General features: G+C 48.4%; 1 protein-coding gene across 1 annotated transcript in view; it reads left to right on the forward strand.

The window, feature by feature from the left end:
- The window catches only part of LOC140496215 (uncharacterized), an 87370-nt gene extending 79387 nt beyond the window's left edge, over window positions 1-7983 (forward strand). The window contains exons 6-9 of the mRNA XM_072595714.1: window positions 3820-3930; window positions 5801-5843; window positions 5938-6056; window positions 7864-7983. Of these exons, the coding sequence (XP_072451815.1) occupies window positions 3820-3930; window positions 5801-5843; window positions 5938-6056; window positions 7864-7983 (393 nt within the window). The remainder of the gene's footprint in view (window positions 1-3819; window positions 3931-5800; window positions 5844-5937; window positions 6057-7863) is intronic.
- The last annotated feature ends 5203 nt before the right edge of the window (window positions 7984-13186 follow it).

Genomic DNA, 13186 nt, shown 5'->3' on the forward strand with positions numbered 1-13186 from the left:
ACGAAACCGTTACCACCCGATGCCTAGAGGAAGAATGCCTCATATTCTGCCTTGGGACCCTACAACCACACAAGATAAATGTGGAATCCAACAGCTTCCTCATTTCCCCTCCCCCAACATTATCCCAGTCTCAAGTCTCCAACTTGGCACCTCCCTCCTGACCTGTCCATCACTTTCCCCCCCCACCCCCGACCTATCACCTTCTCCCTCACTTTCATCCACCTATCGATTTTTCAGCTACCTTCCCCCAACCCCACCCCCTCCCATTTATGTCTCAGCCCCAGCCCACAAGCCTCATTCCTGATGAATGGCTTACGCCTGAAACATCGATTCTCCTGATCCTCGGATGCTTCCTGACCTGTTGTGCTTTCCCAGCAACACATTCTCGACATTAGGTGTATAAGTCCTGCCCTGATTTGCTTTCCCAAAATACAACACGTCACATTTATCTAAGTTAAACTCCATTTGCCTCTCCTCAGCCCAGTGGCTCATCTGATCAAGATCCTGTTGTAATCAAAGGTAACCCTCTTCTCCGTCCACTACATCTACAATGTTGGTGTCATCTGCAAACTTACTAACTATAACTCCGAAGCTCACATCCAAATCATTTATTGAAGATAATGTGAGTTAACAGAGTGACTGGGAGCGTAGATGGTGTTTGAGTGTTTGAAGAGGTGACCCAGCTGATGACAGAAAGATAAGGAGATGAGTGAATCCTTGAGCAATGACAATGGTTCATATCTTATCTTGGGCACATGTTGGGACAGACTCAGACTTTGATTCCATCTGACCTGATGTTACTGTGAGATAGATCCTTTCACACATGCTCAGCAGCTGTTCTTAAAATAAGGACCTAGTTAACCTTTGCTCTGCATCATCCCTCATCTTTATCCCGACTGACTGTACACTACTGACAGTATTTATACTTTCACTTTAGTGAGTACAGTTCTGGGTGGCACATTGTAGGAAGGACATGAATGCAGTGGAGAGAGTGCAGAAGGGATTTACAAGAGTGATCCAGAGATGAGGAACTTTGGTTCTAAGATTGGATTGAAGAAGTTGTGACTGTTGTCTTTGGAGAAAGGAAGGTGAAAAGGAGATCTGATTGATGTTTTCAAAACCATGAGCTCGAGTAGACCAGGAGAAACTATTCCTGCTTGCAGAAGGAAGAAAAAATGCAAAGGCATTGATTTGAAGTGTTTTACAAAAGGTACAAATGTGATATGAGACAAAAACATTCACTCAGCAAATAGTTTGGGTCTAGAATGTGTTACCGAGGAGGTGTGGTGGAGCCAGGTTCAACTGAGACATTCAAGAGGACGGTGGGTCAGTATTTGGGCAGAAATAATGTACAAAGATAGGGAGGATAAACAAGGGATTAGCACCAGGGAATGATGCTAATTTGAAGACCCAGGGGAGACATGATGGGTGAATGGCCTTCTTCTGTCCCCAAATCTGTACTTTACAGGAAAGTCTGCAATGTGGTTTCATTAAGCTCCTTGAATGTGTACAGAGATCTTCAGGAGATTGTACTGAGCCAACACATGTCAAACTGATTCTCAGAGGCTCCATTAGAGGCTGTTTTCTCATTGTAATGTTTTAAGGTCAGTGTCTAACCAACTATCTGCCTCTTTTTTGTCTTTGTCCTCTGTCCCTCCTTGTTTGAGCTGTGACCATGGGACAAGGTCCCTGTCCCTCCCTGTTTGAGCTGTGACAATGGGACAAGGTCTCTGTCCCTCCCTGTTTGAGCTGTGACCATGGGACAAGGTCTCTGTCCCACCCTGTTTGAGCTGTGACCATGGGACAAGGTCTCTGTCCCACCCTGTTTGAGCTGTGACCATGGGACAAGGTCTCTGTCCCTCCCTGTTTGAGCTGTGACAATGGGACGAGGCCTCTGTCTCCCTTGTTTGAGCTGTGACCATGGGACAAGGTCTCTCCCTCCCTGTTTGAGCTGTGACCATGGGACAAGGTCTCTGTCCCTCCCTGTTTGAGCTGTGACCAGGGGACAAGGTCTCTGTCCCTTATTGTTTGAGCTGTGACCATGGGACAAGGTCTCTCCCTCCCTGTTTGAGCTATGACCATGGGACACGGTCTCTCTCCCTCTTAGTTTGAGCCATGCCCATCGGATAACATCTCTGTCCCTCCTTGTTTGAGCTGTGACCATGGGACAAGGTCTCTGTCCCTCCCTGCTTGAGCTGTGACCATGGGACAAGGTCTCTGTCCCTCCTTGTTTGAGCTGTGACCATGGGACAAGGTCTCTGTCCCTCCTTGTTTGAGCTGTGACCATGGGACAAGGTCTCTGTCCCTCCCTGTTTGAGCTGTGACCATGGGACAAGGTCTCTGTCCCTTATTGTTTGAGCTGTGACCATGGGACAAGGTCTCTCCCTCCCTGTTTGAGCTATGACCATGGGACACGGTCTCTCTCCCTCTAAGTTTGAGCCATGCCCATGGGATAACATCTCTGTCCCTCCTTGTTTGAGCTGTGACCATGGGACAAGGTCTCTGTCCCTCCCTGTTTGAGCTGTGACCATGGGACAAGGTCTCTGTCCCTCCTTGTTTGAGCTGTGACCATGGGACAAGGTCTCTGTCCCTCCCTGTTTGAGCTGTGACCATGGGACAAGGTCTCTGTCTCTCCCTGTTTGAGCTGTGACCATGGGACAAGGTCTCTATCCCTCCTTGTTTGAGCTGTGACCATGGGACAAGGTCTCTGTCCCTCCCTGTTTGAGCTGTGACCATGGGACAAGGTCTCTGTCCCTCCCTGTTTGAGCTGTGACAATGGGACGAGGCCTCTGTCTCCCTTGTTTGAGCTGTGACCATGGGACAAGGTCTCTGTCCCTCCCTGTTTGAGCTGTGACCATGGGACAAGGTCTCTGTCCCTCCCTGTTTGAGCTGTGACCATGGGATAACATCTCTGTCCCTCCTTGTTTGTGCTATTAAATGGAGATCTGTGATGGGTGAAGCACTGAAGAAAGACTGTACTGTTGGAACCTACAGTTTTATCTTTTTATTTTCTGTTGAAAACTAAGAAGGTCCATTGTATATAACTTTTAACTTTACTTCATTTATTTTACACTACATTATAATTACTACAATGTTTACCTCTTGACATTTTTCTTCCTTCCGACCTAGTTTTTAGGATTTTGTAACTTGGTATTTGTGCTGAAGATGGCATTTTATGTGGAGACATGAAACATTTTTCTCTGTACTCCTGTATGTTTGTACTTGAGTACACATGGCAAGGAAGCCAAAATCACATCAAAACCAGTTCCCTGGTGTTTCCCTGTACATTGTCCTGAACGTGTCGTACTGTTGCATCAGTCAGCATTGAAAGCTCTCGATTTTGTGAGGTGTCTTGATGCTTAAAAAGGTCAACAGTGGGAATGAGCATCCAGCCCTCAAACCAGAGGGTGACTGGGCTGAATCATCATGAACAGGGTTTGTAGCCCACACCCCTTCACTCCCCAACACTGAGTGTCTCTGTATTTCTGTTTCTGTCCCTATGTAAGGGGTTGCTCTGTCTCTCTGAACTCCCATTGGGGTGGACATCACTGATGTACTTTAATGTGTTCATGACCCATCCCCACAGTCTAGGGCAGGGCGGGCAGAAAGCTTCATGGAGGGTCTGGAGTTATCATTCACACATTTCTGACAGCAAAGGGAGCTTCTGGGATTACAGCCCCTAAGGTAACATTTGTTACAATGAGGAAGCCTCCTCTGTTCACCCTCACCACAGAAATGAAGATCATTGAAATGTTTCTGTGTGTTCTGTAAATCCTCAGTGAGTAGATTTTCAATCATTCATTCTGTGTGTTGTTACAGGGCCAGGAGAGGAACCCTGTCTCACCCGATGTTACAATCCAAGTGGGGGATTCAATGATTGATGATCTCACCAGCCCTCTGACAGTTACATTTCAGGATGTACCTTTCCAGGTGAGATAAACCTCCACATTATCATTGAGCTGACCCTGTGAGCAGCCAGGTCTGACTGGATTGTGCAGCAGAGTCTGGATCATCTCCAGTGTTGATGAACAAGTTAAACTGAATGACCCCGAAATTCTATAGTCCTCAGGCTGTGAATGGGGCCCTGTCTGGGCAGGTTTGAGGATTCGGAGCTGATCTCCTTGTCTCTTTCATGTCCATCAGAAGCTGTGATCATGGTGAGGGTGTGGAATGTTATGATGCTGTACAAATGAGGATCGCTGGGCCTTGTGAGACATTTCCCATCACTTGTGTCCTGAAATTCCTCTGGAGAGTTGAGAAAGGAGGGTCTGGGACAGGACAGAATGATTGTCCACCCCATGGATATGACCCTGGCTCCATCCAAAATCCCATGGTCAGAGGGATATCTCTGTTACAGATGGACCCCCCACAACATTCCTGGTAAAACAGGTTGTTCCCCTCGGGTCAGGTGACCCTGTTTCTTCAGGTTTGTGGAGCTTGGGGGAAAAGTTCATTAAAAATGGCCATGTTCCAGTTTGGTCACTTCATGAAATGTAATTGTTCACACAATGTTCCTTATACCCCACATTCTGGGGACCATAAACAGCAGAAGGAAATTCAATGGGACATTTTCCTCATTTACATCAATAGACCCACAGCCCCCCATGACCACAGTTTCAGATCAGCAGGAGAAGGACAGGGACTCGGTGTAAACAGGTGCTGCCCCATTGGCCATCTAAAACACCCAAAACCCATCCCCTTTACAGCCTGAGAGACTCTGGGAGTGAAACCTGTTCATGGAGCATCACCTCAAACAGAGCTACACAATCTCACCTCAATTCCCTGACAGTAACAGCCATGTCCTGCCTGTCCTCAGGGAATTGAGGTGAGTCTTCACTTGAATCTCTCCCAGACGATGATGGTTTTAAGCTGTCATCTTTCCTTCATTATGACTCATCTCCATTTCAGTAAAATGACCTCCACAAGTTCTGTAAAGGCACTCGGCACGGGCTGCATTTTCCCAATCTCATGGAGACAGGTTTGGGGGTGAATGGCCTGGTTAAAGAGCCAGAAACCCTGACAGGTCACTCCTTAACTCTGTCCAGGGGTGAGTTTCTCATGATAAGGGACTGGAGCGATCACAGGACTCAGCAGCAACCTCCACAGAGATGGCCAGACAGTGAGGCCAAATATGGCCCCAATCAGGGACCATGATCCTCCAGTGCTGCAATGCTGTTGGTGTTACACAGGCCCCTGCTCTGTCAGGAGTTGAGTAACATGGTGGAAGGGCTCTCTCACTGGGAGGGCAGTGGACCATGGGTAACTGATATAACTGACAGCTTCAGGGAGCTGCAATGCTCACAGTGGTCCTGGAGTAGTGCAGACAGTCTTTCAGAGGGATCACTGTCCAGCCTGAGGTTCCTCACAGGACTTTGTATCGTTCTCACCACTGAAGAGAGAGACATTTGTGAGTGCCCCTATTTGAAGGTGTCTGCTCGGTCTCTCCCGTGTCCAGCAGCGTTCTCCTCTCCCAATGAGGCTGCTGTCTGGACACTGCTTCAGACCCTCCCCCTGGGCCCTGTACTTCCTGGTAAAGTTAAAGATGGTGAATGGGGAGGTGACCAATTAGGAATCTGCTTTGTGTAAAGTTGCTTTGGTGGGAACACTGAGGTCATACCCAGGATCCGGAAAATTATAACCCAATAATTTCCCAGTTGGCATCACATTTCCTCCTCCTTCCCTGCCTTACCCTGTTAGACAGGCGAGAGAGAAATGTCTCAATGTGTTTGTATCGACCCAGCTGCTTCAACTGTGTTATTGTTGGTGAAGCTAATGTTCTGGTTTATCTTTTCCATTTTAGTCCGATTCTCCACCATGCAGCTCCTGGGACTCTGGTGGAAATGGTAAGTGAAGATTGTTTTAAAATGCTGACATCACTCAATACTGGAATGTGTAAATGAGGGAGTGATTCTCATGATTAATAATTCTCCAATACAGGCCCCTTCAATCAGAATGGATGTGACACCCCCATGAGCAGACTGGGGAACAGAGTGGATACAATCACTTGCAGATGTGACCGTCTGGGTTTCTTCTTTGTACTAACACTGGAATCGAAGGTATGAATCGTGCTCATCTCCACACTGTAAATAAACTCCAATATAAGGTTCAATTGGCCTGGAAAGTGAGACTGTTATCACATTCTTACTGCAGTTCAATACAGCTCTGACCAAGTCTTGAACATGCCTCTGCAAAATATTCTGTAGCTCTCCCACCCCAGTCTCGATGTTTACTTTTAATCTGTTTAAAAACCAGCAATGTAACAATATTTCAGCCTCTCAGTTCAGATGAACCTCCTGCTTGAAATCCCGTTCTGACTTTGATATCAGTGCCCATACATGGATTTTCAATGGGCCTCCCAACTCTGCTGCAGTGTCTGAGCTCCCGCTAGTGCAGACAAACCAGGGAAATCAGTCATGTTTTTTCATTCTCTCCCAGGATGCAGGTGTTGCTGGATGGGCCAACGATAGTTCCCTGTCCCTAATTACTCTGGAGAAGCTGGTTGTGTGCTGCCTACTTGAACCTCTGTAATCCTTGGAGATGCACCATCATGCAGAGAGGAAGGGATTGCCCTGATCTTTACCCAGAGATTGTGAGTGAAGGGTGATGTGTTTCCAGGTCGGGTAGTGTATGACTTGATCGGCAACTTGTGGCTGGTGTTGTTTCCATGAACCTGCTGGCCTTGTGGTCGATGTAACAGGTTTGAAAGGGACTTGTGAAGGAGCTTTACTGAGGAGCTGCACTGAATGTGAGATGTGGTACTCACTGCTGCCCCCTGTCAGCCAGTGGTGAAAGGAAGGAATGGTAAAGGTGTTGGATGGAGTCCCACTCAATTGGGGTCCTTTATCCTGGGAGCTGTCAACCTTCCTGAATGTTCTTGCAGCTATACTTATCCAGGTGTGATGTAAGGTTCGGATTTTTACAAATGTTAATATCATTTTAAGAGTTTAGAGTTCAAACTGGTGGCATCAGGATGTTGGTGACTTTGTCAAGGGTGTTTAAAAAATCGTCAGCGAGTCTGGAAGAGGGACCGAATGCAGCAGGTGTCAGAGAGCAGGTCACTGCAAACCCCTGTCTGTGTGAATGGAGGGTTGTTGATTTGATGGGGTTTATGACAGGGGGAATACATATTGCAAAACATTAACTTGCTTAATGATCAAGGATTGATCTTTGGACAGTTTAGGAGGAGACAACTGGAGGAAGAAGGGAATATATTTTCTCACCTAAAAAGACAACACGTTCAAGGAAAGCATGGCCATCTTGGTGTAGGAGATTAACTTGTGAAACTTCCAGACCAGGAGTGTTTGATTCGAAATATGCAGATGATTACGAGACTGAGAAAGAGTAAGCTTTCAGTGACATGAGTGTTCATGTCAGAGACTTGACAGCGCACTGTTAAAAAAAACTGGAAGCAGCAGTTAAGTTGAATTTAAAGATTTGACATCGAAGGTAAATTTCTCTGGATTTGAATCACTATAAAATGATAATGTCAGGGATTAGATGAGAGATTGTTATGCCATGTTTTAACATCTGTCAAACTATGGTGACTCAGTGGTTAGCACTGCTGCCTCATAGCACCAGGGTCCCATGTTCAATTCCAGTCTGTGTGGAGTTTGCACATTCACCCCGTGTCTGCGTGGGTTTCCTCCAGGTGCTCTGGTTTCCTCCCACAGTCCAAAGATGTGCAGGTCAGGTGAATTGGCCTTCTAAATTGCCCATAATGTTCAGTTCAGAGGGAAATGGGTGTGGGTGGGTGACTGTTAGGAGGGTCGGTGTGGACTTGTTGGGCCGAAGGGCCTGTTTCCACACTGTAGGTAATCTAATCTATATTCTTTATTTAGACAGCTTTTTTGTTGTTTTGTCCAGGAAGCTTCTGTTTTATTGCTGAAGAGAACTGCAGCCTTGTGTATCTGTGGTTCGGTAAATGAGCCTCACTTTAAAAATAAATATGATTTATACAATCCAGATTTCATTCTGCGATCTTAACTGTCAAGAGTGTGGTGCTGGAAACGCACAGCAGGTCAGGCAGCATCCGAGGAGCAGGAGAATCAACGTGCATAAGCCCTTCATCAGGAATGAGGCTTGTGGGGGGGAGGGGGGGCGCTGAGAAATAAATGGGGGGGGAGGGGGTGGGGCTGGGGGAAGGTAGCTGGGAATGTAATAGGTAGGTAGAGGTGGGGGAGAAGGTGATAGGTCGGAGAGGAGGGTGGAGCAGATGGGGAGAAGGATGATGGACAGGTCAAGAGGGCGGTGTCAAGTTGGAGGTTTGGGACTGGGTTAAGGTGCGGGCACGGGAAATGAGGAAACTGGTGATATCCGCATTGATCCCGTGTGGTTGCAGGGTCTCAAGGCGGAAAATGAGGCATTCTTCCTACAGGCATCGGGTGGTTAGGTTTTGGCGATGGAGGAGGCCCAGGACCTGCATGTCCTTGATGGAGTCGGAGGGAGAGTTAAAGGGTTCAGCCACGGGGCGGTGGGGTTGGTGGGTGAAGCAGTCCCAGAGATATTCTCTGAACTGATCCACAAATTGACATCCTGTCTCCCTGATGTAGAGCAGATCACATCGGGTGCAATGTATACAGTCGATGATGTGTGGGAAAGTACAGGCAAATATCTGTCAGATGTGGAAGAATCCTTTGGGTTTTGGACAGAGGTGAGGGGGGAGGTGTGGGCACAGGTTTTGCAATTCCTGCGTTGGCAGGGGAAAGTGCCGGGAGTAGGGTGTGGTCTGGTGGGGGTGGCGTGGCTCTGACAAGGGAATTGCAGAGGGAATGGTCTCTCCAGAATGCTGACAAGCGTGGAGAGGGAAATATATCCCTCGTGGTGGTGTCTGTTTGGAGGTGACAGAAATGGCGGAGGATGATGCGATGTATGTGAGGGTTGGTGGGGTGAAAGGTGAGAACCTGAGGGGTTCTGTCCTTGTTGTTGTTGGAGGGGTGGGATTCAAGGACGGAGGTACGGGAAGTGGAGGAGATGTGCTGGAGGGCAGCGTTGACCACGTGGGAGGGGAAGTTACGATTGTGGAAGAAGGAGGCCATCTGGGACTTTCTGAGGTGGAATTGGCATCCTGGGAACAAATGAGGTGGAGGCGGACGAATTGGGAATAAGGGATGGCGTTTTTACAGGTGGTAGAGTGGGAGGAGTGTAGTGCAGGTAGCTGTGGGAGTCCGTGGCTTGGAAGATGTCCATGGTTCGTCGGTTGTCGGAGATGGAGATGGAGGGGTCCAGGAGGTGTCCAAGATGGTCCAAGTGAATTGAGGTTGGGGTGAAAGGTGTTAGTGAAGTTGATGAACTGTTCAACCTGCTCCTGGAAGCACGAGGTAGCACCGATACAGTCATTGATGTAGCGGAGGAACAGGTGGGAGGTGGTGCTGGTGTAGCTGCAGAAGATAGACTGCTCCATGTATCCAACAAAGAGGCAGGCATAGCTGGGTCCCATGTGGGTGCCCATGGTTACCTATTTGTTTTGGAGGAAGTGGGTGGATTGGAAGGAGAAGTTGTTAAGGGTGAGGACCAGTTCAGCCAGCCAGCTGAAGGTGTCAGTGGAAGGGTACTGGTTGGGAGGGCGTGAGAGGAAGAAATGGAAGGCTTGGAGACCTTCGTTGTGGGGGATCGATGTGTACAGGGACTGGATGTCCACGGTGAAAATGAGGTGTTGGGGGCCAGGGAAATGAAAATCTTGGAGGTGGTGAAGAGCATGGGTGGTGTCCCGAACATAGGTGGGGAGTTCTTGGAATAAGGGGGACAGGATGGTGTGAAGGTCGGCCGGGATCAGTTCAGTGGGACAGGAGCAGGCTGAGACAGTGGGTTGACTGGGGAAGTCAGGTTTGTGAATCTTTAGTAGGAGATCTCTGGAACATCTGCATCAACCAACCACACTGACCCATGGCTGAATACTTCAACTCCTTTCCCACTCCACCAAGGACATGCAGGTCCTGGGCCTCCTCCATTGCCAAATGCTAACCACCCGACACCTGAAGGAAGAACTCCTCATTTTCCGCCTTGAGACCCTGCAACCACACAGGATCAATGTGGATTTCACCAGTTTTCTCATTTCCCCTCCCCCCTCCCCCACCTTATGCCAGTCCCAAGCCTCTAACACAACTCCACCCTCTTGACCTGTCCATTATCTTTCCCATCTCTCCACTCCACTCTCCTCTCTGATCTATCACCTTCTTCCCCACCTTCATCTACCTGTTGCATTCTCAGCTATCTTTCCGCCTCCCCCCCGACCCAGTCCCAACCCCCTCCCATTTATCTCTCAGCTCCTCAGCCCACAGGCATCATTCCTGGCGAAGGGCTTATGTCCAAAACATCAATTCTCCTGCTCCTCGGATGCTGCCTGACCTGCTGTGCAGTCCTCACTTTCTCCTCCCTGGGATCTGAACTGTCCGGCGATAATATCAGCTGGTATCATAACAAAGACAAGTGGAGAGTATCCCATCGGAGTCTGGAGTTATGTGACGTAGGCAGGCGGATGGATGTAGGGATGAGTTACTCACAACCCAATTCCCAGCGGTTGGCCTGCTGATTGGCCACTGTATTTATATCGCTGGTATAGCTGGGCAGTGGTAAGCTCATAACATTAAAAGTGGGGAAGTCAACAACGATAATTCCATTGAATGTCAGGGGGAGATGGTTATATTCCCTCTTGCTGGAGATGACCACTGTCTGGTAGTTGGGAGTGAAGGTTAACTTTCCACTTGGCAGCTGAAGCTGCATGTTGTCCAGGTCTTGCTGCATGTTCACATGGACTGCTTCAGTAGCTCAGGTATAGTACTGAGAGTGAAGATCCTCACGTCTGACCTTATGATGGAGGGATTGTTGTGTAAGAAGCAGCTTATTCAGGTTAGGCCTAGGACACTCCCCTGTGGAAGTCCTGCCGAATATTCTAGACTGAGATAATTGATCTCCACTAACCACAACCATCTTCCTTTGTAAAAAAAGCAAATTACTGCGGATGCTGGAATCTGGAAGGCTCACCTTCTCTCAGCCTTGTATAAATACCTCCCTATTTCTCCCTATTTTTTAGCTTTGGCAAAGGGTCAGATACACTTGAAATGTCAGCTGTTTTCTCTCCTTACAGATGCTGCCAGACCTGCTGAGATTTTCCAGCATTTTCTCTTTTGGTTCCATCTTCCTTTGTGTTTGGGATGGCACTAGTCAGCGGAGAGTTTTCTCCCTGATTCCCATTGATTCAGGTTTTCCTGAGGCTCCATGATGCCCACCCAAGGTTAAATACTGCCTTGGTGTCAAGGGCAGTCACTCTCACTTCAGTTCAGCTCTTTGTAAACAGTTGGACCAAAGCTATAATTCTATCAGGAGCTGGGGATGCTGTAGTTCCCAAACTCCGATAGCAACGTATTGCTGAAAGTGCCATTTGAGAGCCCTATTAACCAGGCCTGCTATGGTTATTAACAATAGGGTGGCACGGTGGCACAGTTGCCTCACAGCGCCAGAGACCTGGGTTCAATTCCCGCCTCAGGCGACTGACTGTGTGGAGTTTGCACATTCTCCCCGTGTCTGTGTGGGTTTCCTCCGGGTGCTCCGGTTTCCTCCCACAGTCCAAAGATGTGCGGGTAAGGTGAATTGGCCATGCTGAATTGCCCGTAGTGTTAGGTGTAGGGGAATGGGGCTGGGTGGGTCGCGCTTCGGCAGGTCGGTGTGGACTTGTTGGGCCGAAGGGCATGTTTCCACACTGTTATGGGCAGCACGGTGGCACAGTGGTTAGCACTGCTGCCTCACAGCGCCAGAGACCCGGGTTCAATTCCCGCCTCAGGCGACTGACTGTGTGGAGTTTGCACGTCCTCCCCGTGTCTGCGTGGGTTTCCTCTGAGTACTCCGGTTTCCTCCCACAGTCCAAAGATGTGCGGGTCAGGTGAATTGGCCATGCTAAATTGCCCGTAGTGTTAGGTAAGGGGTAAATGCAGGGGTATGAGTGGGTTGCGCTTCGGCAGGGCAGTGTGGACTTGTTGGGCCGAAGGGCCTGTTTCCACACTAAGTAATCTAATCTAATCTAATCTAATAGACAGCTTGAGCTGTAATTGATCGGGTTGGTTCAGTCCTGGTTACTGTCGATGAGATATTCCAAGCTGCTTTGTAAATGGCAGCGCTGTACCTTGGTCAAGGGTGTGGTTACCGCTGGATAACTTAACCTTTGTGTCCAGGTTAGTGTCCAGGACCTTCAATTCCTCCTTGCTATGACATGGAGTGAATCCACTTACCCACAGACTGGCATCTCCAGTGCAGGGAATGTCAGGTGGAGGCCAAGATGGAGTTTCCACTCAGCAGTTTGAGCCAAAAATGATGACAATGCTTCAGTCTTGTCCTTTGCCCTGATGTTCTGAGCTCCCTCATCATTGAGGTGGGGGATATTTGTGGAGCCTGCTACTCCAGGGAATTGTCTAATTGTCCACCTCCATTCAGCATCAGGACTGCAGGGGTGAGATTTGACCCATTGGTTGTGGGATTGCTTAGCTCTGTCTATTGCAGGCTGTTTATAATGTTTAACATGCAAGTAGTCCTGTGTCGTTGGATCACCAGGTTGACCCCCCATTTTCAGTGATGCTCATGTTCTGTTGATTCACCCTTTTTCCTGGGACCATGCTCTGGATTCTGGAAAGTGTACTCCATTACAACTTAAGCTTTCCCAAGGTTAGTCGGAGATCCAAGCTTGCTCAGCTGCACCAAGCAAACACTACTTGTGGGATTATATGATCTCACTGTATATTGCCCTGAGCTATTAATGTCTCACAGGCTTCTTCACAGCCACACCATGGCTCTCAGTACTTTTGCTAAATCTTAACTGTGTAACTGGTTTGATATCAACTAACAGCCTTACTCTGCCTGAAGGCAATTCTACACTCTGGCCTCCTCTCAGTTACAACTCCTGGCTCTTTTTGGAACTTTCCTTAATCCTGACTAACTGCAGCTATCAAATCGCTCCTGGGACTTCTCCCTGATCCCTAGTTACAGGCCCTCTCTGTAACTTCAGTCAGTTCCTACATGGAGCCTGTTTCTGACTCTGTTTCTCTCTCTCTCTGCCATTGCTTTACTGACTGCAACTCTTCAGCTGCTGTTCAGTTTCCTTTGAGTTGTTTTGCATGACTTATCAAAACCCCTCAACAAGCCCCATCCTTATTCCTTGGTAGGATTGCAACCATTGGAACAGGCAAAGGTAGCAACACTC

Source organism: Chiloscyllium punctatum, chromosome 26, assembly GCF_047496795.1.
Source record: "Chiloscyllium punctatum isolate Juve2018m chromosome 26, sChiPun1.3, whole genome shotgun sequence".
Taxonomy (NCBI): Eukaryota; Metazoa; Chordata; class Chondrichthyes; order Orectolobiformes; family Hemiscylliidae; genus Chiloscyllium; species Chiloscyllium punctatum.